The sequence below is a fragment of the Zingiber officinale genome, chromosome 2B (assembly GCF_018446385.1).
Source record: "Zingiber officinale cultivar Zhangliang chromosome 2B, Zo_v1.1, whole genome shotgun sequence".
Classification (NCBI taxonomy): Eukaryota; Viridiplantae; Streptophyta; class Magnoliopsida; order Zingiberales; family Zingiberaceae; genus Zingiber; species Zingiber officinale.
The window spans coordinates 149,798,249-149,825,633 of NC_055989.1; the positions used below are offsets into that span (position 1 = coordinate 149,798,249).

General features: G+C 40.9%; 2 protein-coding genes across 2 annotated transcripts; one reads left to right on the forward strand and one right to left on the reverse strand.

The window, feature by feature from the left end:
• Positions 1-3,600: 3,600 nt before the first annotated feature.
• Positions 3,601-11,398, forward strand: LOC122047805 (hexokinase-1-like). The gene is made up of 9 exons (XM_042609287.1): positions 3,601-4,131; positions 5,280-5,430; positions 5,521-5,703; positions 6,823-6,897; positions 7,027-7,182; positions 7,288-7,386; positions 7,466-7,596; positions 10,473-10,554; positions 10,655-11,398. Exons 1-9 carry the CDS (start codon positions 3,860-3,862, stop codon positions 11,006-11,008), a joined length of 1,503 nt encoding a protein of 500 aa, XP_042465221.1. The 5' UTR covers positions 3,601-3,859; the 3' UTR covers positions 11,009-11,398.
• Positions 11,399-11,514: 116 nt separating this feature from the next.
• LOC122047804 (putative ABC transporter B family member 8) lies at positions 11,515-15,898 on the reverse strand. Its single transcript, XM_042609286.1, has 7 exons — positions 15,581-15,898; positions 15,439-15,493; positions 15,174-15,352; positions 14,608-15,065; positions 13,819-14,539; positions 12,052-13,730; positions 11,515-11,969 (listed from the first exon to the last, which is right to left on the reverse strand). The coding sequence occupies exons 1-7, from the start codon at positions 15,815-15,817 to the stop codon at positions 11,624-11,626; spliced, it is 3,675 nt and encodes a 1,224-aa protein (XP_042465220.1). The 5' UTR covers positions 15,818-15,898; the 3' UTR covers positions 11,515-11,623.
• Between the last annotated feature and the right edge of the window lie 11,487 nt (positions 15,899-27,385).

Below are 27,385 nucleotides of genomic sequence, written 5' to 3' on the forward strand. Positions count from 1 at the left end.
CATCAATGTAGAAGAAGGTAGTAAAAACGTAATGGGTTATATTATTGGATTTTGAGAGTTGTGGATTGTGATCAATCGAGCTGGATCTGCACCGCGAACGTTGACCCACTGAGTTGGGTATCAATTGTGTTCTAGATTTATTCGATAGGTGAATGATGAGCCTTTTGGCACGATCTTGTACGTGGGGTGTTATGGTGCGGTACCGTGTGCATTGATGGCTGTGGTTTGATTGTTTGAGTGGAGAAATTTGATTTGTTCTCTGTTTTAATTTGTCCTCTTTTCCATATTCAAAACGTGAAGATAGAAGAAGAAGATCTAGCAACTCAATAGAGGAGCAATGGAACCAACAAATTGGGGAAAAAGTTAGATGGTTCCCCCTTATGTCTCTTCCAATGTGTACCTCGACGAATCATAGAGGTGTCAGATCGAGTTAGGCCGAAATGCTCTCAATGGGACCGACTCAATTCGAGCATGATTGGCAAGGGTCATTTCTTAGTGGGTTACATTGTGTTAAAGGTGGCTAGATGAAGATGAAGGATACCGTTCCTTGTTTATCATGATTTACCTCTCTATACTGAATTTCTTGGTTTGCCACCGTGGATAATTATGGCTTCAACACAATAATTAGATAAAAAATAATAATTTAGTGTTTTTATTTATTGCCAATTATATAATTATATAAGTCTAAAGATACATGTTGTCAAGTCATTGCTTTAGGAAAGTGGAGATGCTCGAACACATCGTTCTCCTACTTTTGCTTGTTAACTAATAATTGTTCTTCAATCATTTCAATTCAATTTCGAGAAATTTGTTGTTAATCTTTGCATTGAGAAAGTTTACTTCATAAGAACGACCTTGATTAGTTCTTCAATTTACAAATGATGCTATTTCTTTACCTAAGCCTAGCCATTTTCGCTCAACTCAATGAGTGAAATCGTTGTCACTTGAATTTGTTATGATTCTCACTTGGGAGAGTTGATGAGAGTTATGTTTAATCATCAATGCTAGTCTCTTTTGATAAACTAATTCAGCTAAGACTTCCTAAATAGGCTATGAATCTTAATTCGTGATGAAAAGTTGTCTAAACAAGCACATTTACATTCTAATCAGTATTATTATTATTTTTTATAAATTAATATTTTTAAATCAATATTAAAAAATGAGTTACACATTTATGTAAATTTATATAAAAATATGAAAAGTTTTAATATAATCAAGTTTTTAATGTAATAAATTTTATAATATGCTATATATTACTATATTTGGTAATGTAATGTAATTATAAGGATGATTATATTCTTTTATTTGGTATCCAATATTTTTTATAAGGAATATAATGTTGGGACCTTGACGTCCGCTAGAGGGGGTGAATAGCGTCTCATCCAAATCGATCGCTTCTTTCTACACTTGTTAGTTAAGCAGCAGAAATACAAACAAACAAGTAGAAAGCTAATCTAAATACAAGACAAGAAATGTGAACCAAACTACACGATCATTTAACGTGGTTCGGAGATTAGGGCTCCTACTCCACGGCTGTCCGTAAGGTGGACGATCCCGATCCGTCGGTGGATGACTCCCCGGCAAACTCCGGCTAGCTACGACTAGCTCACGTAGCTCCTTGTGGGTGGAGAAACCTCACCAAAACTCTCACAAGAACACTTGAGACGCTATAACACAGGTAGACTGCCTCAACCAAGCTCCAAAGTCTTAGTTATTTAGGTCACGGGTTGGAAAATCCCACCTACCAATCGACTGCCAAAACCATCAGTCGATTGCACTTTGTGAAAATTCGACCGTTACAATCCAACAGCTTGATACCAGCCCTCTGTTCGCTCCCAGTCGACTGCAACGGTCGACTAATTAAACCACCAGTCGACTGCTACAGTACTGCTACAGTAGACACTAATCATAGGATTTAACCCCCGAGTACATTCACTCAACACTCGTCCTTGCCCGACCAATCTAGACCTAGCCTTCTAACCTCCTCTATCAGCCTTGCGTCCCTCGGATATCTCCACATCCTTCACGTCTTATCTTCTGGAGCTTCCATCGGCCTTGTCATTGTTGTCGGGTCTTCCTTTACCAAGAGGTAAAGCCTTTGGAACTTCATCCATTGTCAAGTCACACTTGGACTTATGTTGCCAAGACTACATGTTTGGACTTACACCGCCAAAACTCATCCTTAGACTTTCCTCCTTTGCCAAGATCATACTTGGACTTTCGTTGTTGTACCTGTATCCTACACACTCATAATGCATATCAAATACAACAATAAACCTAACTTAAACTTTTGCCCAAATATCAAAACCTATGGTACCCAGATTGTTCCAACATGTAATTCATATTATTATAAAATGACAAAAATATCCTGCGACGTTAATGACGACGACCGGCGTTGGCGGCGGCATAAGTGACCTACGGTGGTGGCAGCGCCGTTGGTGACCGGCGGCGGTGGATGGCAACGGTGGCGGTGGCCGGCGGCGAGTGGTGGCTGCCAATAACTGGTGGCGGCGGTGGTCGACGACTGACGATGGCGGAAGTAACGTCGGTGATCGGTTGATGACGAAAATAGACTAGGGGTATATTTGACAGTTAAATTTTAGTTAAACAGTAATCTCGTAATATAATCGGATTACACGATGTTAATCTTGTAATTTAAATTACAAAACTTTATTACCTTTTTAATACATATTACATTACATTATAAATTTTAAATTGTACCAAACCCCCAGGGCGTAATGGTCAGGGGTCGATTATCAGGAACTGACGACCTGAGGTTTATCCCACCATGCGTTTATGATCTGTATACTTGCATGTACCTCCCTCTATATTCGTGGGACTGGAAACCGCTAAGGTAATGAATTTACTTTTTTTTTAATTGTACGAAATAAAATAATTAATATTGTAATATAATATTAATTACATTACTAGACGGATTACCTCCTACCAAATATAACCCTAAAGCCCAACCTACCTCCTTAATTGTATACGCTAAAATCCATCCCAACTTAATTTAGTTTAAATTCGTTCCTATCCTCTATATTTTTAGATCCGTCCCTTTCGAATGTAGCTCTGTTTCTACTTTCTAATATGAGTTACACATTTCAGAACGAGACATCTCAATCTAGTCAAAATTAGGGTTTAGGGATGAGCGAAGGTATCTTCTTGTAAATTATACAACATCTAGTCATTTAACAGATGCAATTAACGAGTTTTTTTTTTTTTTTTTTTTTGAAAGAATGAGGATATAAAAATATTAATAAATACAAGGGTGCCCAAGTAAATTACTTAATCTTAAAAACATTTTTTAGAAAATTTGGCATGCATCAAATTTGTATTTTTCTTACAAGTTAAGAGAAATAATTTTTGTTTGTTTATTCATTTCGCCACTCCATAATTTTATCCATTACTTTATTTATGCTCGCATCCCATTCATGCTTGCGTGGAATCAATTATCCATCGTGAGAGTAAGATCTTACACATGTACTACTGTTAATTAAAACAAGTATATATTTTAGGGCTTTTAAAATGTTAATATTATTAAATTATTATTATTATTTTTATTATTTTTTATCTCCAACGACCTTTTTGTTTTTCCTACTGGAAAATAGGAGTTGATGCCCTCCCTACCCCGGTAGCCCGGTCCTCGAGGTTGGCAAAGTCCTGAGGAAGCCACCTTCAAGATCCCTCCTTTCCCTTCCTCTGCGATCCTAATCGAACACAGGATGGTGCGGATTCTCACAAAGTTTCATCTTTGATCTTGTGATTTCTGTTTTCTTTTTTGATATCCCGTGGAGGGATCTTGGAAGACGGGGCTCCAAGCGTCGGATCGGCTAGGAACAGCTCTGGTTCGGGAGGCATGGGGAAGGTGGCTGTGACGACGACGGTTGTGTGCGCTGCGGCCGCGTGCGCCGTGGCGGTGCTCGTTGTGCGGCACCGCATGAGGAGCTCGGGCCGGTGGTCACGGGTCGCTGCGGTGATCAAGGAGTTCGAGGAGCGGGCCGCCACGCCCATCGGGAAGCTGCGGCAGGTGGCGGACGCGATGACGGTGGAGATGCACGCAGGCCTCGCCTCCGAGGGCGGCAGCAAGCTGAAGATGCTGATCAGCTACGTCGACAACCTGCCCACTGGGTATATGCCTTCTTCCCTTATCCGAAAGGAACCTCTTTGTTGTGTATGTCAAACGATCAATTTTATATGTATTGCGTGGAATCTTGAAATTTTGCTATTTTGGTCGCGATCTTTCTTTTTATAAACTCCGTAGAGTTTAGTTATTTCATAGTGGCATGGTCGGATCTCGTATCAATTTAACAGAGCTAGGAATAGACTAAAGTTAATAAGAGAAGAAAAAAACTAGGTTTCAATTGTAATGTATTCTCCTATTATCTTCCTTCTCTCTGTTTGTGCCTTCTTCACCCTGATTTCAATAGAATTTATGGATGCTCTTTCTAGCCCTATTTTGATAATAAATGGGACGATCAATGGATCAATGGGGCACACTTTGGTGAATGGGCAATCTGCCCTTCCTAAACACTAGTCAATTTTAGCTGGAGTGATGATAGCATGGTCAATCTGAGAGGGATCAACGATTGCTTTAGACATGTGGAATACTTGCAGAATTTTATTTACTTCATATCATTAGCTGGCTTTGGACTTAACAATTTTGAATCTTTACAAGCTTTTAAAAGTTTTGAAGTTGTTGCACTTCTGTGTACCTGGATCTCATTGGAGTACAATAAGAAAATTTTATGAGAATTTGCTAGTGAGAACTGCCTAATTTTTCTATCTTCTTGAATACTTTCCATCGTTAGCTTTCCTAATGTTTTGGGGTTTTTTTAAAATATTCCTTGTGAGATTGCTTTATATGCTGCTAACTGTCGGTAACATAGCATTAGAGACTTGTAAGTTCAAGCCAGTGATCTATTTTACTTTTAATCGTACCATGCATCTAGCCTGCAAGTATTGGCTTGAGAATTTTAGTTATAACTCATGGCTGCCTTAAAGAACGGCTGAAGTACTATTGTGAATACATTTTTCTGACAAAAAAAAAACTGATTAATTTTATGCTGAGAGTATATATATGAAACATATATCATTTAGGAAATTTCATTTAAATTACCACTTGGATTTATGTCTGAATGAAGAACGGTTCTCAAGAATGAACTGTGGCTAGAATTAAACTGCTGTATTTTTTTCTATTGTTGTATTCAATATACAACTTCAAGTTTATGTTGACATTCTAAACTAACACCTCTGAGTCCTTGGATATTATTTTCAAGGGATGAGACAGGATTGTTTTATGCTTTAGACCTTGGAGGAACCAACTTCCGAGTACTTCGTGTACAACTAGGAGGCAAGGAGAAACGTGTTGTCAAGCAAGAATTTGAGGAGGTCTCCATACCGCCACATCTAATGGTTGGAGGCTCAGATGTAAGTGAAAAGCCTGGATTATTATGTTAATTATTCATTTTTGACATCTGTAGCACCTACCACCTTTCTTACATTTGAGAACATTTTCAGGAACTTTTTGATTTTATCGCTTCAGCTTTAGCAAAATTTGTTGCTGCTGAAGGTGATGATTTTCACCTTCCTATTGGTAGGCAGAGGGAGCTTGGATTCACCTTCTCTTTTCCAGTGAGACAAACTTCAATTGCATCAGGCACCCTAATTAAATGGACAAAAGGTTTTAATATTGATAGCACGGTAATTCCTGACCACCTTTTCAGCTTCATTCAGTGAAATTCTCTCTCCCGTTGCTTGATGAAACTAGTTTTCTTGCTTGACCATTTTGTAGCTTACTTTAAAAAAGCTTCTGGCTTTGTTCCTTGTTGAAAGTCAGACAGAGTAATTTGTAATTTTCTAAAAAAAACACTGCTCATATTTTCATTGTTTTATGAACCTTTAGATTTTAGAATATAATTTGCAATAGAAGCTAGAAACACATTTTGTATCTCTTCACTATGTTCTGTGTAAATAGGTTCTTCGAAATCTGTTGGTTCTCATATAATTATTAGGTTATCAAATTATGATTTGCAGCTGAAACTGAAAAGTTTCATCTTTGTTTGATGTTTTTTCTTTTCTAATGATCATTTGCTAAACCTCAAGGATTTTCATTAAATTAGTCCATAATCTTTGGTGCTCTTTTTATTTGCATATCTGGTTAAGTTGATGTTTCCATGATCTTATCTAAGCATGACGAGGGAACATAGGATCAAGATGTAAGGTCATAACACCTCAACCTAATTCCAATTTTACATGGGATCTAGATCATGTTGGTCATTTGGGCTTGTAAGATTGTAAGATTTTTAGGTCCTAATGACGGCCTTGCTACGAGGAGAGAACGATGAAGAAGATAAACATTATTTTGAAACTACAGGCTTGTTTTTCCCATTTGTTTCCATTCATCATGCTTATAAATTTATCGCAACCAGTTACAACCAGGGATCAAATAGGATGATTTTAAAACTACAAAAGCAATTTAGGAAAATCCTTTACTTTATAATCTTACTTTGGTTTACGTTTTTTCTATACCAATATTTAATAGTTTTTTCTTCAAATTTCTCAAAAGACTTGTGGCCATGGAACACTTTGTTTTTCGGTTTCTCAATTCTCTCTTTGAATGCACATTTCTCGCAGATTTATATCAATTGGTAGCTTAAAAATCTCAGTCTATGGCCATTATGTTTGGCAATTGATTTAATTAAATGATTGAAATTGGAGCTCTTAGAGATATCTAAAGTATTTTTTGGCATTGCTTGTTGTGCAAGTCTTACATCGTAATCATTTTTTACTTCAGTTTGTTAATGCTTTTGTTAAAAGCAGGTTGGGGAAGATGTGGTAGCTGAGTTGACTAGGGCCATGGAAAGACAAGGCCTGGATATGCGAGTCTCAGCACTGGTATGTTTCTCTTATACCTTTCCCTATCACTGAAAGATTTGTCCACAGGTATCAATTTAATTTGCTGTCAATTGACTGTCATAATCAAGATTAGATTTGGTAAATGCTGGCTGTAATTCTTTGGTACAGGTGAATGATACAATTGGGACATTAGCCGGTGGGAGATATTTTGATCATGATGTAGTTGCTGCTGTGATATTAGGCACAGGGACGAATGCAGCTTACGTAGAGCGTGCTCATGCAATACCAAAATGGCATGGTCTCCTACCCAAATCAGGGGAGATGGTAAGTGCCAGCTCCTCTAATATGGTTACGACAAATTAATCAAGCAAGGCTATTGTCTAGCTGTTCGCTGGTCTATTTTTCATGGTTTAAATCGTTAATATTTAGGTTATCAACATGGAGTGGGGAAATTTCAGGTCATCTCATCTTCCTCTAACAGATTATGACCAAGCACTAGATGCAGCGAGTTTGAATCCTGGTGAACAGGTGATGTGTATGTTTACATATTTTTTTGGTTATGAGGAATTGTATCAATTTATAAAATCAATTAGATTTTTTGTTGCAGATTTTTGAAAAGTTAATGTCTGGAATGTACCTGGGTGAAATTTTACGAAGAGTACTCCTAAAATTAGCTACTGAAACTGCGTTATTTGGAGATACTGTCCCACCAAAACTTGAAACTCCATTCATACTCCGGTATATTTGATCTTTACTAACAAATTAATGCTCTTTAAATTCTGTTGCTTGGGACTGTTGTCCATATTATTGACGATAAAATTTCCATTTTAGCTATAGGTAGCTAGGATTTGCACTTGTTGCCTTCCATACAGTAAGTTCTCAAAAAAACAAAGGAAAAAAACGAAAGACATCATGGTAGACATATCATATCCTTAATCATCTATCTCTTGTAACTCATTCATCTCTGTTAGCGGTTTAGCTAAGACCAGTTGAATACAAATAATTCAAAGTATGCTATGTTGAAATATATAAATTATCTCGTCATAGCAAATTTGGAGGTGAGATTTCCTTGATCGTGGTTGCCCCATCTATTGGAGTTAGTGATACCATTGAAATCTATACAAGGCTATGCCATTATAACTAGTAACGTTCAGTTCAATTTTTTTTGTTATTGCATTGTCTTGAGTTTTATTTGGTCTTTCTTTACCCCTTACCCCTTCCACACTAGTTGATTTATTTGGTTTTAGCTATAGGATCAATTAATTACATTTGAACATATATAAATATGGTGGTGCATATTGATACAAGTCTAGAGAAATGAGATAGGATATTCAACAAATAGTCAATAAATCAAATGTCAAATTTGCTCCTAGCAGTTAACTAATATTCCAAATGTACTTTTTGAGCAATGATGGAGAAATGTCCTGATCAGGATATAAGTGCTCGCAAAAGCATGATTCAATATACATGAAACACTAAGATCTCAAGTGTCTTCACTTTTTTGAAGGGGAGTTCCCACAATCTGTACAATTTCATTAATTGCAAACGTGGTTAAATATGGCATTGTCATGTCTGACAATTTAGGTCCCAAAAAGCTATCGACACAATATATATACGGTGGGAGAAAATTGTTTGAACATATTTATATTTCCAAATATCATATCCTGAATTATTGAGAAACATCAATTTAGATTAAAGAGCTGGTACTTGGAATGTAAATGAACCAATTGTGTCTGTTCCTGTTCCTGTTTCTTTTGGTATCAAAAATTGAAGAGGAACAAACTTGGGCATATTTTTAAGCTCAATACAATATGCAAATGAGCTTTGAACATTTATGACGACAATTTAATTAGTATGCACGGAAGCTTGTGGGTAGTTCATGAACAGACTTGTTCACAAGCTTGTCTAGTAACTTGTTTGCTCAAATATATCAATGGTATTATTCTTGTTTTATTTCTTGAGATTTACAAATTTTTATGTTATTAATATCAATGATATGGTAAAACTGAAGAAATAACATGAATTTTGTCGGTGTATTATGTTTTAGCTAACTTATATGGATAACCTTGTGTATACTGGAGCTTGATCAGAGCTCCATTCGAGCTCACACTATGAACTTTTTATAAAAAATCTTGAAAACAACCTTGAGCATATTTTTTTTTTTCTGAGGAACAAGTTTGAACATAGCTGAGATTAGCTTGAATTGGCTCGTTTACGGCCCGAAGAGATGGGTTAAAGAGTATTAGTAATCAGAAAATTAACTCAAAAGTGAAGGTATATTACAACTATCAACTACTGTAAGTGATAGTCTGGTTTCAGGAAAGAGTGTCCCAATGAATCACCATAGATCGTAGATTACATGAAATCCAGGATTAAACTCTTAGTAATGACATCACTCTTTCTCGAAATTCTTGATATTCATCATCAGTAATCAAATCCAATTTTATTTCTGGCTTACCAATATATTTGTGATTGAATGAACACAATCCAAATTCAATATCATGATAGGGCTTAAATTTTAATCCATCATCTCATTTATCTAACCGTTGCCAATTAACTTTTGGGTTCTTCTAAAGTGTATAATGAATCCATTTGGATCGACCCTATATAACTAATTGAACTAACTATAATTAGTATTAAGTGCAATTAAATAGTATGATTTAATGAACAGAAATAATGATTATTTGCAATTTAATCGGTAATTCTAGTATTGCACTTGGATTAGTTTCAAATAGAAATCAGCTAGTTATGCCTAAAATGAATTTGGATCCAGTGACTCTTTATTAATTGAACTAATCCAGAATCCAATGAAAGAATAATGCCACGGTTATGATTTAAACTCTTGTAATCCATGAGGCATTACTATAATCTTGAATTATGAAAAATAAAACAGTGAAAATTCTATCGCTTGCACCAAATGAATATTGGATTATACCAAATGAATTATGATATATTTTTACTCAATCGCTCATTATTTTTTGACTCAGCTTCCAATTTAACTGACTATCTGAGTATGCTCAGATACTCGATTCTTGCCCAATGGCAATGCAAGTCCATGGAGTTGCCTGAATGACTGAATATTCTAAGGCAGGCAATGCAGCTTCTCAGACTTACCGAGTTTTCTGATGAACAAGTTAGATTGATTTTAGCACCTTTATGATACCTCTACAAGCACAAATTTTGAAACGATAAGCTTAACTTGAACTAGACTTTTTATCACAATAAAATGTAATTTGTCGCCATGCCTGTCTATCTTCGTCTCTTCACTAGGACAATGCAAAAATAACAAACTGCTCTTCTTACCATTATCTTGACTCATTTAATTTGCAAATGGAGAGTTCATCTTAGTTTCATAACCCTTTTAAGTTGATCAACGATTTTGTTCTTATTCACTATCCAAGTTATGACGAATCTTAAACTTCAGTTGCTACATTATAAATTTTTTATGTCGTCTTGTTGCTCAATTCATGATCTAAAACTCATAGCAAAGTATGAACTGCTTGTACTGGTTTTAACTTTTTCGTTGTAGTGTGTTTTCTATCGCGAAATCGTGATCTCTCTTTCTTTCTTCACACTATGTTTTTCTGATCAAATTTCCAAATTGAGTTTCACAGGACACCTGCCATGTCATCCATACACCATGACAACTCACCTGATCTAAAAGTAGTCGGGACTAAGCTGAAAGAACTCTTAGGGGTACATATTTGTTCCTGTCTTCCCGAGATGATCACATCCTTTCTGTTTTTTAATGCAAAACATGTATTTCTTATCGAATCTTATCCTCCTTGGGTTACAGATCCCTAATACATCTCTCAAAACAAGAAAAGTGGTCGTCCAAATCTGTGACATAGTTGCCAAGCGTGGCGCTCGCTTGGCTGCAGCTGGCATAGTCGGCATTCTGAAGAAGATCGGGCGTGATGCTCCACCAAAGGATGGCAGTAAACTCCCAAAGACCGTCATTGCGATGGATGGCGGGCTCTATGAACACTACACCATATTCAGTGATTGTTTGCAGAGTACCCTCAAGGAGATGCTTGGGCCTGAAGCCTCGACTTCCATCGTCATCAAGCTGGCGAACGATGGGTCAGGCATCGGAGCATCTCTCCTCGCAGCATCTCACTCGCAGTATCTAGAGCTCGAAGAGTCCTAACGAGCATCTTTAGTTGTTTTATTTTATCTGAAGGAAATGGTTAAGTTAACCTTTGAGATAGGCATATGATAGCAAGTAGAAACAAGGAGGTACTGCCCATCACAAGAAGAGCAAAGACTTGTGTGCATTCTGCAATTGCCATTGCCGCGCGGCACGGCCCGCGGTTAGTTTTTCATTCTGTTCGTTATATTCCCCTTTTCACTAATAAAAAATAAGTGGAGACGATCCGATCTGATCGCCTTCTTTAGTTTATGTAGATGAACTGCAACCTCTGGAGCAAGTTGCTGTTCCAGGAAACTTTTCAGTTTTTTCTGTTACTTTGTTCATCTCCATGGTTTCCTTGTGCCTGAGTGCATGGTTATGAAATAAGACTGCTGCTGTTTGGATTTCTTTTGCTGAGCTGCATTTCGATCCCTGATCTCATGGCGGTCTTTTCTTGAGCTCGCCGTGAGCCAGACGGTGGGCTTGCGCGAACTAGCCTAGCTATGAACTCGCGGCAAATTGACTAGTGCAATCGACTGGATTTTTATTTTGATGTTATTGAGTAAATCAATCAGCCATTGGCATCAAAGATGCTTGCAGTTTGATTCGCCGGAAAATTGTAGATTCTCGGCGTCACGGAGCGGCGAGGTCGAAGAAGGCTCCCTTCTTGGCCATCAGTTGCGCGTAGCTACCCCGCTCCACCACCTTCCCTTCGCCGAGGAAGGCGATGGAGTCGACCTTCTTGATGGTGTTGAGGCGGTGCGCCACCACCACCGTCGTCCTGCCCACCATGATCCGGTCCAGCGCCTCCTGCACCGCCCTCTCCGACTCCACGTCGAGCGCGCTAGTCGCCTCGTCCAGCAGCAGAATCCTCGGGTTCCTCACGATCGCCCTCGCGATGGCGATCCTCTGCTTCTGCCCTCCCGATAGCTGCGCTCCCCTCTCCCCGCAGTTGGTGCCGTATCCGTCCTTCAGCGATCTGCATCGATTTCGTTCGTTTAGTTATGATCAATCTCTTGATTGAATTTGATAGGAATGTTGTTGTGGTTGATGGTTATTACGAGATGAAGTTGTGGGCGTTGGCGGCTCGTGCGGCCTCGACGATCTCATCCTCGGTGGCGCTGGGTTTGCCCAGGGCGATGTTGTCGCGGACGGTGCCGGAGAAGATGACCGGGTCTTGGCTGACGAGCGCAGTGAAGCCGCGGAACCAGATGAGGTCGAGCTCCCGGACGTCGGTGCTGTCGATGCGGACGACGCCGCGGTCGACGTCGTAGAAACGCAGGATGAGGCTGACGACGGTGGACTTGCCGCAGCCGCTGCGGCCGACGAAGCCGACGCTCGTCCCGGCCTTCACCTCCAAGCTGAAGTCACGCAGCACCGGGCAGAGCGGCCGCGTCGGGTAGGTGAAGTCCACCTTCCGGATCTCGATCTTTCCTTGTATCTGCTTGGTCTCGCCGTTGGAAGAAGGGGAAGAAGAAGTTGATATGAAGGACTGACGGTCCAACACCTCGAAGACCGACGCCACGGCGGTGGCGCCCTTGGCCAGGTCGGAAGTCATACTGCTGGCCTCGGCGATTACCTTTCCCGTGCTCACCAAGATGAAGAAGGTCTTGAATACGTCTCCGGCTGAGATCTCGCCGGACTGCGCCAATCTCCCTCCGTACCAGAAGTCCAACGCCCATGACAGAAACGACAGGCACGGCGCACTCCCGGTAGCCAGGCCCGCCACCCACGCCTTCTTCCTCGACGCCCTCACCGGCTCCTCCTGCGCCTCCTTGAAGAGCTCCAGCACCTTGTCGGCGCACCCGAAGGAAGTCACCATCCGGTGGTTGTACACTGCCTCGATGGCGATCTGCGTGCTGCTGTGCTGCGCCTTCGCCAGCGCCACCGACACCCGAGACAGCACCACCTTCTTGGCGTAGTGGCAGATCATCGTCGAGGGCTGGATCGCGATCATGACCAGAGCCAGCTTCCAGGCGATGGCCAACCCCATGGTCATGGCGACGACCACGCCGGAGGCGGTCTGGAGCAGCAGGGACAGGCGATCGGCGACCAGCGTTTTCACCAGCGCCGCCTCGTGGCTCAGCCGCGAGCACAGCGCGCCGCTGGAGTGCTCGTCGTCGTCGAACCACGCCACCTCGAAAGTTAGGATCTTTTCCAGCGCCCGTATCCGAATGCGCTTCGTCAAGCGCTCGCCCATGTAAGCGAAGTTGTAGTGCTGTAACAGATTGACGATGATCGAAACCAGAGAGAGGGCGGAGAAAATTAGGGCAAAGCGGCGGATGGCGGCTTTCATCTCGTCGTGGTCTTGGAGGAAGAAAGCGGCGATCATGCCGCCGATCGAGAAGGCGTAGATGGGTTGAACGGATCCAAAAACGACGGCGGAGAGGCTGCCGACCACAGCCTGCTTCCACTCCGGCGCGTTCATGGCGATGAGCCGAGAGAAGGAGGGCGCAGGGGAGGCGGCGACGGAGGCGGTGGATTGGTCCTCGGAGAAGGCGGGGCTGGCTTTGGTGAGGCTGAGGCGGCTCGCGCTGCTCCTGGCGACGGAGGAAGGGCGGAAGGATTCCGGCTCCGGATCGAGATTGCTCGGGATCCTCTGTAGCTTCACCAGGCGCGAGTAGTGGCTGTTTTTCTCGGCGATGAGCTCGTCGTGGGTGCCGATCTCCACGATCCTTCCGCAATCTACCACCGCGATTTGGTCGGCGTTCTTAATCGTCGACAATTTGTGAGCCACCACCTGATCCATCACAACGGCGACAAGGATTCATGCTTCGTGTGTAGCAGATCACGAAGAGGGAAAAGATTAGGGTTTTCTTCGTTTTTACCAGTGTTGTTCTTCCCATGGAAGCTTGATCGAGGGCATTCTGCACCAGCTTTTCCGATTCAGAGTCGAGCGCGCTCGTGGCTTCGTCGAGAAGAAGAATCGCAGGGTTCTTGATGATTGCTCTGGCGATGGCGATTCTCTGCTTCTGGCCGCCGGACAGAAGCGCGCCTCTCTCCCCGATCTTGGTCTCATATCCCTCCGGCAATTGCCTGATGAAGTTGTGGGCATTCGCTGTCATGGCCGCCGCGAATATCTCGCCGGCGGCGGCGCCTGGCTTCCCCACCAAAATATTCTCCCTGATCGACGTCCCGAACAGAGCATGTTCCTGGCTCACCAGCCCCATCTTTGCCCTGATCCACTTCAGCTGCAGCTTCCTGATGTCCACGCCGTCGATCCTCACCGCCCCAGCATCCGCGTCGTAGAACCGCTGCAGCAGCGCAACGGCCGTCGACTTCCCGCTCCCGCTGGTGCCCACCAGCGCCACCGTCTGCCCCGCCGGGACCCGGAGGCTGAAGTCCCTCAGCACGGGCACCTCCGGCCGCGAAGGGTACGCGAACTGGACCGATTCGAACGCCACCTCGCCGTGCATCTCCTCCATCTTCAACCCCTTGGGATCCTCCGCATCGATTCGCGGCCGCCTGTTGATCCTCTCGAGTATCCTCTTCGCCGCCACCGACGCCTCCGCGAAGTGCTTCACCTCCGGCAGCGCCATGCCAAGAGATCTACGTACACCGATCCATGGATTTCATTTCACAGCCAGAAACAAACACAAAGGACTAAGAACGCTTACAATCCGCCCAAAACGAAGGAAATTCCGGCGGCGTAAATCCTTCCGCCGCTCTCGCCGTGGTACATCACCAGCCCGCTGCCGTACCAGGCGAGGAACGCCCAGATGGCGAAGGACAACCCGGTGCTTCCCACCGCGAGTCCCTTGGCGATCCCCTGCTTGATCCCCAGCCTCACCGTCTTCTCCAAGATGACGGAGTACCTCTCCGCGATGCTCTTCTCGGCCGTGAACGAGTAGATGGTCTTGATCGAGCTCAACGCTTGCTCCACGATGGCGTTGGCTTTGCCATACGCCTCGCGGGACTCGCGCGACAGGTAGACCAGGTACTTGCCGTAGATGAGCCCCGGGATAACGAGGACGCCGACGAGCGGGAGGGCGACCAACGAGAGCCTCCACGAGAAGTACGTCGAGAAGGCCAGGCCGGAGATGAAGGTGGAAGAGTGCATGATGAACAGAGGCACCTGACCAGTTTGCATATATTATGAAATTTAAAATTAAAATCATATATTTTTTAAAAAATAGAATTAAATTTTAAATTCAATCAATTCGATCGATTAATAATGAGTCACCTTCTCGCTGAGCACTTCTTGAATTAGAGCAGTGTCCTTGGAGATGCTGTTAATGACCTCTGCGGTGGTTGCCTCCTGCGAATCAAAGAAGGCAACCTCTTGTCTCAGAATCGCCTCCAAATACTTGTGCCTGATCCTCAGCACCTGCCTCTCGCTCGTTCTGCTCCAGCAGTACCCTTCTGCAGAGCAAATTAAGCATCAATTACTGTCTCAAATAATGATAAGGAATTAAGATCGATCAGCTAATTAATGACATGGTAATTACCCATGAAAGCCACCACCAGAGTTGCTAATCCCACGTACACGAAGTACAAGCAGTGCTGCAGAAACCACAAACCAGAAACAAATAAATAAATAAATAATGTTTTCTGAAAATTTAAAGAAGAAGAGTGCGAAGTAGTTAGCACCTTTTTCACGTCCTGCATGAAGTCTGCATGGTTTTGAGCGTCGCCGGTGCCTAAGCTGTTCATGACGGCGCTCGCGAAGAGAAGAAGGCAGTTGATGGAGCAGCCGTCGCCGACGGCTCCGAGCGTCCCCGCCGCCATCAGAGCGACGTCGGCCCAATCAGCGAACAGGAAAATCCCAGTTCTTGGTCGGCTTTCGCCTTCTTCAGCTTTGCCTTCTACCTTGTTCCCCTCGTCCATTTACTGCTTAATTTGGTTTGAGCTTTAGAAATGGAGGAGGGAGCCTGTGTGTGTGTGAGCGAGAGACGTTCAGAGAGGTAGCTAGCTAGCTCTCTCTATGGGCAAGGCCGTATATATATAGAGATGCGCTCGTGCCCAAGTTGCAGAGAATAAATACAAGCATAAGTGGCCAAAGATTAATGGAATTTTAAATTCGGTGTAAGACTTTATTTATATTCGATTAATATAAAAAGGTCAATTAAATAAATGAATAAGTCTAAACGTTATTATGATCTGTCCAAAATTAACACGTGGTTAGTGGTGTCTGACTGTTCCTGTGATGAAGAGAGAAATAGAAATGTTTTGAGTGAAAGAATTATCCCAAGAAAATCATCCTACTCATACTTAGTACTTTGGTAAAATCGTGATCATTAAGAATTGAAACTTCTTTTGTCACCGTGATGACGATTCCGATTTGATTTGAGAATCCGTCGGATTGGGATGATGGCTTATCAAAAATTCTTAAAATTTAATTATACATAATTAATAATTATAAAAAATATCAAATAAATATTTATTTACATTAATAATTTTGCATCACGTCTCATATTACATTATTATATTTATAAATTTAAATTAATTAATAATTTAATTACTATTTTCATATCTAATACTCAATAATATTTATATTTTCTACTAATTAATAGAAGAGTATAAAATATTTATTAACACCACCATCATCACCATAACAACAACAACAACAACAACAACAACAATAATAATAATAATAATAATATCACATTCAATATCAAGTCTATTCCCTTGGTTTACAATGTTAAGACACTTGAGAACTAGGAAAAATAGCTTGCTTCGAATCTTCTTGATTTTGTAGTAGATATTTGAAGTTGAGCACACCATAAAGTTAACATTTTCGATTTATTTGGTCTTCATCTCCTTGAGATGACTAATCCAAGGGTGTCAACTCTCATGATCTCATTCACTATAAAATTTCTCATTCTTAGAAACTTTCTAGAGGTGGAGGAATTTAGTACAGATTGTTCTCACAAGAACAAAATACAAGTAACACCAAAGACGAATGGGAATGAAAGCACAACACTTTACAATGAATTATTTGCTTTGAATGCTTGCTTATCGCTTTGGATTACCTTTTGATGGTTGAAAATATATCAACACTTTTCCTCTGAACCCTAAAGAACTGGTGTGAAAGAAACTCCACGAAAACTCCTTTTTTAGGGTTCTTTATGTGCCTCCTAATTGATTGACCTCATCTCCAATTGATTACTACGTCAGCTCAATTATTCAAAACCTGCAGAACAACTCTTTTTTGTCGTCCAATCAATTAGTGAATCTACCAATCAATTGACAACTTCTAATTTATTAACCTAATTGATTCAGAATCTTTTTGTTCTTGTGAAAAGTACTTTAATCAATTGGAGCTACTGAATCGATTAAGCTAATTAATTTAGTAACCTTTTGTTTTCTTCATGAAAACACAACTAATCAATTGCCCTAATCTATTGGCTTGCTGAATCAATTGCCCCAATCGATTCAACAAGCTTCCATTCGCTCACGAGAAACCTTCAATCAATTACACTAATTGATTAACCTATGTTGAATCAATTAACCTAATCAATTTAACAACCTTTTGTGCTTCACAAAAATAGCTCTCAATACCTTAATCGATTGCCCAATCCTAACACCTGAAATCTAATTTTAGGATTTAATTTCTTTGCTCAGCATTCGGTCAACCTTAACCTGCCAAGATTTCTTCACCAAGTGTTTGGGTAACCTTTGACATATTTGGACTTTTTATCTCGTGCTGATCTGGTCAATCTTTGACTCACTTGGACTTTACCTTGTTAACTTTTTGTTGGACTTTCTTTCTTTGCCTAATCTCCAGTTACCTGAAATCTAATTTTAGGGTTTAATTTCTTTGCTCAGCATCCGGTCAACCTTAGCCTGCCAAGATTTCTTCACCAAGTGTTTGGGTAACCTTTGACATATTTGGACTTTTTATCTCGTGCTGATCTGGTCAACCTTTGACTCACTTGGACTTTACCTTGTCAACTTTTTGTTGGACTTTCTTTCTTTGCCTAATCTCCAGTTAGGTCTAGTTACTCAGTAGGCTTCTCACCTAATCTCTTTCCGTTGCCTAGCTTCTAGTTAAGATTTTATGCTGCCTAACCTTAGTTAGGACTTTCTGGTGCCTAACTTCTAGTTAAGACTTTCTCTTATCTAATCTCAGTTAGAACTTTTCGTTGCCTAATCTTCAGTTAGGACTTTCCATTACCTGATAATGCTAAGACTTCTATTGCCTAGTTCTCAACTATGTCTTTCACCCCTAGCCTCGTTAAGACTTTCTGTTGGATCGACACACACGTGTGGGGTGGAGGGGGGGGGGGGGGGGGGGGAATTACATGGTTTTAAAACTTATCCTTTGGTTTTGAAATCAAAATATATGCATGCTATACTTTTCCCTTTGCAAAAAGTAAGTACAGAATTTAACTTTGTTACCCAACACTTTCGATGATGATCGGATTGCTCGATGTCGGACGGCTCCTTAGCAGTAGTAGAGTGTAACAGCGTCGTAGCAGAGCAACAGCAGGAAGCTAGAGCAGTCAGAATGCCAATCGGACGCGTACAAGCTTGTATGAGAGATATCTTCAATGGCTTTGTCAAGATGCTCTTTTATGGAGTGTGGAAGACACCTTCCATAGTCCTGAAGGCACCTTCCATAGTCAAAGTTTTATCCTACAAAAATCTACTCTTTATTGTCGGCGAAGTTTGATTTTATTCGACCGAAGATACCTTCCAAGCTCCCGAAGGCACCTTCCATGAACAGTACTGAAGGCGCCTTCTAAGCTCCCGAAGGCGCCTTGGGATTGTTTACCCTACACCTTTTGTGCTCCCTTTGTTCTACAAAATGAATTAGTCCAATATAGAAATATTTACCTTGCAAAATAAGGTTAGCATAATGATAATATGATTAATTTATGACTTAGACCATGTCCTCTATACCATGATTTAGTTAAGGTCTCAATTTAGGTTTTTAAAATGGATCTAAATTGGGTCAATGCCTACTACCCTTTCAATCGGGGCGCGCCCTTATTGAATTACTCTCCTCCATTGACTTACCTCTACTTATCTGCCAAACATTTGGTCCTCCAGACCTGTTTCGACTTTCTCTGGTCTTGCTTAGTATCCGACCAAGCTAATCTACTAAGACTTACCTACAACACTGAGTTAGCATAATAGATAAAAGAGTAATGTAAAACAATGTTAATACATTTTAAGATTCACTGGTGCGGTCGATTGGAAACCAGTTGATCACACATACTTAGAGTTTACTCTTCAAAGACTTCTCATTACCTAGGGTTATCTCCCCTAGGATTGCTCAACTTTACTAATGTGCGTAGATTATATATGTTATTTTGTATTATTTAACGCATATCTTTATGTATTCATTGCTTATGATCTATGCTTTTGTACCCTTTATCATGCTAATTTCAGCATAATTACTATTTTATGTCCAAAGATCTTCTTAGTGTCTATTTTTATTTTCAGGAGTAGTTTGGAACGATAAAAGATTTAAAATATGCAAAAGAAGATAATTTGAAGAAGACTATGATCTCGCCATGTCTTCGCCATGGTGAGGAAAGAAAAGGATTAGAGTGCCCAAGTTATGGGGCACAAGCAACAACTACTTCCAGAGTCAAATTGGATCTGGCCATGCCTTGAGGCATGGCCAGGAGAAGCTCCAGAAGGTGGTCATGCCAAAAGGCACGACCAATGAACCAGCAAAGACATTGGTCATGCCAAATGGCAAGGCCGGGAAGGAGGATCAACACAGAAATGGTTCAGACTGTGCAAAATGGCATGGCCAGTAGCCAGCGCATGTAGATTTCCAAACAAAAATGAACTTGGTCGTGCCTTGAGGCACGACCATGCCTCTAAAAGTAAAAAAAAAAATTACAGGATTGAAGATCAGGCAGGATAAACAGAGCAAGCTCTAGGCCAGAAGCCAGAGATAGCTCTAGCCGTGCCAAATGGCATGGCTGGGTGCTCAGAGCCAAAAATAACTTATCTCTGGCCGTGCCAAATGGCACGGCCAGAAAGCAAGAGAGTGGTTTGGCTCGTACCAAATGGCACGAGCCGTGCAACTAGGCACGACCACCCCATGCCCCTAGGCATGGCCACCCTATGCCCTCACCTTTATATAAGGGACACTTCATCCCCTTTGCAAGGGAGGAGGTTCCAAGGTGGGAGGAGACCCTTTAGGTTAAATCTTTGCACCCAGAGTCATCATCTGGACCCTTGGAGACTGTTCTATTGCTTCATCCTCATCGACACTCTAAGACCTGCATCCTCTTAGTACCCTAAGGTAATTTTGATGTGGTCAACCAAGTTAAGATAGATCCTATATTTGTTTGATGTCTTGTGTCTAAGTGTGCAGGAACTTAAGAGCACAGGAAGACGAGCGAAAGATGCAACTAGTGAGAAGGACGACACGAGAGGGAGTTGACTGGCTTGGTACATCCGAGGGACGAGGCGCTGCGGAAGAGTAAGCTAGCGGATGAGAAGGAGGCATGCAACGTTTTCGAGGGATGAGAAGCCGGAGTGGAAGATTACTTGACAAGGTCGAAAAATGGGTTCAGGCTCAGTGAGCCCTATTCAGGATAATCAAAATCACCTAAGCGAGCGAAATCAGAGTAGAAGACTCGAATAAAAAGTCAACTAGGAGTTGACTCTAGTCTGGGCGCCCGGACCAGGTCTGGGCGTCCGGATTGTTGGGACCATTCCTTTCTTGTTTTCATCAAGAAAACTACCCTTAAATGTTCATAAAAGAATTTCTTAGGATTAGGGATGATTAACATGACTAAACGTGACTTAATAGACCAAAATTAGACCATTTCAGCTAAAAATTAGCTTTTTCAATCGATTGAAGTTGAGACTTAATCGATTGAAGCCTTTCAATTGATCCACTGATCGATCTAGGAAGGCTGTTAGTGAAAAATGACTTGAATCGATCAGTTGATCGATCCATGCAGGGTTCAATCGATCGACTGATCAATTCTGTAAGCTTCTGTTCGCGAGAAAATCCAATTCAATCGATCGACTGATTAATTGAATTGTAAGTACCCCGTGGAGGTTTTGATGTGATCAACCAAGTCAAGTTAGGTCATGTTGTTGTTTGATGCCTTGTGTCTAAGTGTGTAGGAACTTAGGAGCATTAAAAGTCGAGCAAAAGACGCAACTAACATGAAGGACGACACGGGAGAGAGCCGACGGGAACGGTGCGTCCGAGGGGTGAGGTGTTGCGGAAGAGTATGCTGGCAGACGAGAAGGAAGCGTGAGGCGTTTCCGAGGGACGAGAAGCCGGAGCGGAAGACTGCTCGAGAAGGCCGGAAGTTGGGTTCGGGTGAGCCCTATTCCGGATGGCCGAAATCACCCAAGCGAGTGGAGCCGGAGAGAAAGACCTGGATCGAGGCGAGCAGAACCGGAGCAGAGGACTCGGATGTTGACTTTTTGGGTCCGGGCGCTCGGAACCCGAATCTTATCATGATCGTCGTGGACATTGACTGATGTGTCGGAGATAGAATTCTATCCCACTCCAGGCGCGTGGAACCCTTCCAGGCGTCCGAAAAAGAGCTATAAATATAGCCCTGATTTCAGTAGTTCATAATAACAACTTGTAAATTATTCTTTCTGTTCTACTTTTGATTGTGAGCTATTAACGTTGTAAGAGGCTACTGTGCCCGAAGGAGATCTTTATAAGTGCGTTTCATTTTCTTTAGATTAGCAATCTTCTGATTGCAAACCAAGTAATTCTCTTTGTGTCTCTGTCTTTTTAATTAGTCTCTTATTTTTAAATACAAGTGTTCATAATTAAGTTATAAGTCGAGAAAGAGTTGAGTTTGTTTGTGCAGGATAATTCACCCCCCTCTTGTCGGTCATCAAGGGACCTACATGAACCTCCCCAATTGATTGGTTGATCGATTGAGTTTTTGATTTACTGAAATCAAGTTTCAGCCGAAGTTTAAAAATGCCCTAATAATTTTACAAAATTCTAAAAATCATGAAAGTTCATGTAGACATTATTTAAGATATATACTATTTTGAAAAAATAGTTTTCTAAGAAAATACATCTTATTTTCAAAAATTAACACAAAACTTGAAACCATTGAAAAACTTCAAAGTTTCTTCCTAATTTGTGTCAAACTATGCAATAATGATTTCTATCAAAAGATAACCTTCACCATGATTTTTCAAAAATATTTTGAAATGATTTTCAAAACCAATTTCCAACCATGTTCTTTGGGCTAAATGCACATGACTTGTATATTAGCTTTCCCAATGATTGAATAACACATAACTATGTGTTTGAATGATACTAAAACTCAAAAAAGATGCACTAAATTAACATCTTGAGTCATATTCATCTTCCTAATATCTCACTCGTATCTAATGTGCACTAAAACATATACAAGTCAACTTATGGTCTTTATGAGATGTGGATATTAGTTTTTCCTAATCTAAGGGATCATGCATATCTATCTAGGCATTATAAAACTGATCATCCACCTAAGATGTCATTTGTTGATTAACGCCATTATCCTTAATTACAAGAAATTTAAAATAATGCATGATGATTTATGACATACATCAAAATGAATAATTTTTAAAAGAAAACATACTATTACTACATGATGTATGTAGGACAAAGCATAATATTTTTTGTGTTTTTATTTTTCATAATAACTATAAATGCAAAATATGATGTCATGGTATATGATGGACAAACAATCATGACCATTAAGTATATATATATATATACCTAGATTATCTATCAAGTATCCTAAATTAATTTTCTTAGCTAAAATTTATCCTAAGTTGCCCTCATTATCAAATAAAATGTCAAAAATCCCAACTTGACATTTCTTTCACCTTTTTCTATTTGTACCAATTTAAATTAATCACAATTCCTTAAATTTTGACACATTTTACTCTTCTAAAAGAGTAAACACTTAAATCATTTTCATTTTCAAGGAGTATAACTATCCTGAAAATGTCCTCCAAGTGTCAACTTCTTCAAGGTTAGGTTAACTACCCTTCCAATTGGAGTTGACACTTTCTAAATCCATTTAGGGTAAAGAAAACATACTCCTAGGAACCCAAAACCGATTGGTGCTCCTTGGGTGTTCTAGGTATTCGCTAGGGATACCTTCCTAATAACTTTCCTAGACTTCTTAGAAGCCTTGGTCATGCTACATTCCTCTTGGTCAACTCTAGGGATAACTTTTCTTGTGACATTCTTAGGCTTCTTAGAAGCCTTAGTCATGTTGGTCTTCTCAAGGTTAACTCTAGGGATGACCTCCCTTGTAACCTTGACTTGATCCCTAGACCTAGGATTGGTTCCATAACTATACGAAACGCTATGATATGATGCCACATCCTTCTTGGTTTTAGGTTTGTATCTCAAATCCCTATGGCTATTGGATGATTCTTGTTTATCTATTCCTAAACGTAGGTTATGTCCATTTGACCCCTTTAAGATTCTTTTCATTTTCTTTAGGGTCTTCTCTAATTTATCAAGCCTTGACCTTAAGGCTTGGTTTTCAATCCTTAAGTCCATGGATTTGGAATTTTCTTGATTCCCATGAGCATTTTTATTTTTAGGCATATATCTAAAATTCTTAGAGTTCTTGCCTAATTTGTTATCTACCTTCCTAACCTTAGGTGAGGTAGTCTTTGCACGATACGCTACGTATTTTTTCTTAATCCTATTATGCTTCCTATTTTCATGATAAATAGCATTAAAATGTGTAAACCTAGCATACTTTTTATCATGTGTAAAAGGAATTGGTTCAACAAATGATACCTTGAGTTTCTCTTTAGAAGCTCCCCCTTGAGTTGAGCTTCCTCTTTTGACTTTGGCTGAATTCTTCCTTTTTAGACATTGGACTCCGGTAATGTCTATTTTGTTTACACAAGAAGCATACAATGTGCTCCTTGCTCTTGTGTACCATGGGGCCAACCTCCTTGGGCTTCTCCTTATCCTTTGGTGCCACTTGACCCTTCTTCTTGGCTAATTTAGGACACTTACTCTAGTAGTGTCCTTTTCTTTACACTCAAAATAAATGATATGATCTTTATTATTTATAATTAAAATTTCTATATCTTTACTTATATTTGATCCGGATGAAGAGACTTCTTCTTGATCTGACATTGATGTTCCATGCTCCCCCTCAATCTTTGAGGTGGAGGTCTCTTTATCTTCATCCTCATGTATATGAAATAAAGAGTATACTCCTTTGCCTTTGTCTTCGTGCTCTCTAGAGAATGAACCTTCTTATTTTGATGTTGAGCATCTCTCAATTTCGGATTCCTCTTCTTCTTGGTCCAATGAGTTGACCTTTTTAGATTCTTCTTGATTTTGTATACTGGAGGGATCTTCATGAATCTTAGCCAATTTACTCTAAAGCTCGTTGGCATCCTCAAATTCTCCTATCTTACTCAAGATATTGCTTGGCAATAAATTGACCAATAATTTGGTCACTTAGTCATTGGTCTCGCTTCTCGTAACTTGTTCCTCGCTCCATTTGATCTTTTTGATGAACTTGCCTTTATCATTTGTTGGAGCTTGAAAACTTTCCATTAGAGCAAACCATTGTTCTATCTCTATCATTAAGAAGTTTTCAATTCTTAATTTCCAAGAATCGAAGCTCGTGGATGTGAATGGTGGAGACATCCTTGTGTCATATCCAAGTCCATCTCAGAAAACTATTTAAAGTTGAGCTTTTGAAACCTTTGACTTGATGAAATTGGTGCTTCAATTTCTTCTTCCTCTAGCTCGTTGCCCTTCTAGTGATGAGTCTGAAAAAAGCGACCTCATTCTGATACCACTTATTAGGACACTTTGGAGCTAGAGGGGGGGGGGGGGGGGGGAACAGCTTCTCACGCTTCGATGTTGATGATTTACAGCGGAATAGACTCGAAGCAAGCTCCCAATACTAACACAAGGATTTACTTGGTATCCACCTCAAGAAGAGGTGACTAATTCAAGGATCCACACACCGGGAACACTCACCACTAAGAAAGAAACTCCTTCTTGGAACAACCGGAGGTGAAGAAACCTCTTACAATACTTACACAAGTATACAACTCAATGAAGAAATAAATACAAGAATACAAGGGAAAACCTCCTTCTTGCTTGAACTCGTGTAGCTTGTAGATGCCCTGACCTTGGAAGTGCAACGGCACTTATCTCCAAGATGCTTCGAGAAGCAGCAATGAGTAGTTGTAAGCTCAGTAAAGAGAATAGGAGAACCTCTCCAACGACTTTATCCTGCCACGATCTAGGGCTCCCAATTGATTGAGCTTGTTCCCAATCGATTGCCATGTCAGATCCACGCAATCCCAACAATCTAAAACCTACATCCTGCGTAACAGTCATATCTCAATCGATTGACCAATCGATTGGAGAGACTTGATCAATTGACCGATCGATTCAGAGTGTCTCTATGCTCTTCGCAATCTTGCCAGAAAATAAGCACCAATCGATCGACCGATCGATTGGATTAACCTAATCGATCGACTGATCAATTAGGGAACACACTGTGCTCTTCGTGTGAGTAGCCTCCAATAGATCGTCTGATCGATTGCCATAGCCCTAATCGATCGGCTGATCGATTGCTGTTAAAGCTGTCAATTTGGGTTAGGCCCGTCGGGTTGGCCCACCCCGCCAAACAATTTAAGCGAGTTGAGTTAAAATTTTATCAACCCAAGTCCGCTGCGGGTCGACCCGCCTAGGCCCGCGACCCGCACGGGTCGACCTGCGATGGACTCGGGTTGGCCCGCGGGTTGAGAAACATATTGTGTAAGCAGTTTAGATCAATAGTCAATGCTGCAACTGCGAGAGTACCAGGGGTTAAATTGTAGCATTTCATTATCTTCTTCGTTGAGAGGAATACTAATTAGGAAAAACCCATACTTGTGGAGTTGAGTGTGATAGACAAAAGTTACATAAATATATATGCACACAAAGTCGATTAATCTTAAAAGTAGATGACCTTCTTATTTGATTCGTTTATGGGATAAATCTGAAACATACATTATGCACAATGGAAAGCTTGGTGTGTGTACCCAAACTAGATGACTTTCTTATTTGATTTGTTTACACACGCACAGCCAGGGTACCACTGATCTAAATTGCTCGACGCACAGCCAAGAGTCATAATTACTATTCCCCTTCATTGCACAATTTTATGCCAGTTTATTATATTTCTTTGTTATAATTTTAAAATAAAAATAGTACTTTTGACCCAACATAAGTACTTGTTTATTTCCATTTATATTTAAAATACTTGTTTTTGAATACATTTGATTGATAAAATATATCCGAAGTAAAACATTGAAGATATGAATTATTTTTTTTAATTTTTTTAAAAATTTTGATAGGCCCGCGGGTTGGCCCACCAAACTCGCGACCCGCCTTGGATTGAGTTGGGTTGGAAATTTTCTAACCCGCCAAGTTGACGGCCCCCCTCGCCCCGCCAAATAGTTGGCCTGCCACGGGCCGACCCGCCCCGCCATGGGTTGGCCTGTCTGACAACTCTAATTGTCGTAGCCCCAATTGATCGGCTGATTGATTAGGCTGTCTTTACTTGCAAAACTCTCCCAATCAATCAACTGATCGATTGGACTCTGGTTCAATCGATCGGCTGATCGATTGACCAACCTTAACTTGACTAACTCAAGTCTAGGGTCACAAACTCAACATCCGATCAACTGTAACTTGTTAGGACTCACACATGCCTAGCATCTGGTCAACCTTGGCCTGCTGAGACTTCATTACCAAGTGTCCGATCAATTCTTTGACCCACTTAAATTTTTCTAGCCATGTCAAGTGTCCGGTCAATCTTGACCCACTTGGACTTATGTTCTCGTGCCAAGTGTTTGGTCTTGCATAACCTACTTGGACTTCCAAACACCATGTGTCTGATTACCCTGGATCCACCTGGATTTTCACACGCCTTACTTCACTCACTAGAACTTCTTTATTGCCTAGCTTCACTTACTAGGACTTTCTTATTACCTAACTTCACTCACTAGGCTTTCAAATTGTATAGCTTCACTCACTAAGACTTTCACTTGGCTTCACTCACCAGGATTTTCTCACTGTCTAACTTCAGTCATTAGGTCTTTTACCTGGTTTCACTCATCAGAATTTCTCATCTGCTTAGCTTCACTCACTAGGTCTTCTATCTAGCTTCACTCATTAGGATTTTCCAATTGCCTAACTTCACTTACAAAGACTTTCCATCTGCCTGGCTTCACTCACCAGGACTTTCCATACCAAGTGTCCAGTCAGTACTGCTCCACTTGGATTTTCATCATCTGCCAACCTTTCTATTGGACTTGCCCTTACCTAACTTCCAGTTAGGACTTTCTAGTCAAGTATTCGGTCAATCTTGATGTACTTGACTCTTCTTCATACCAAACTGGTCAAACATTAATCAGAGAAGAATTGCTCCAACAGTCTTCCCTAATGGGCGATTGCACCTACAA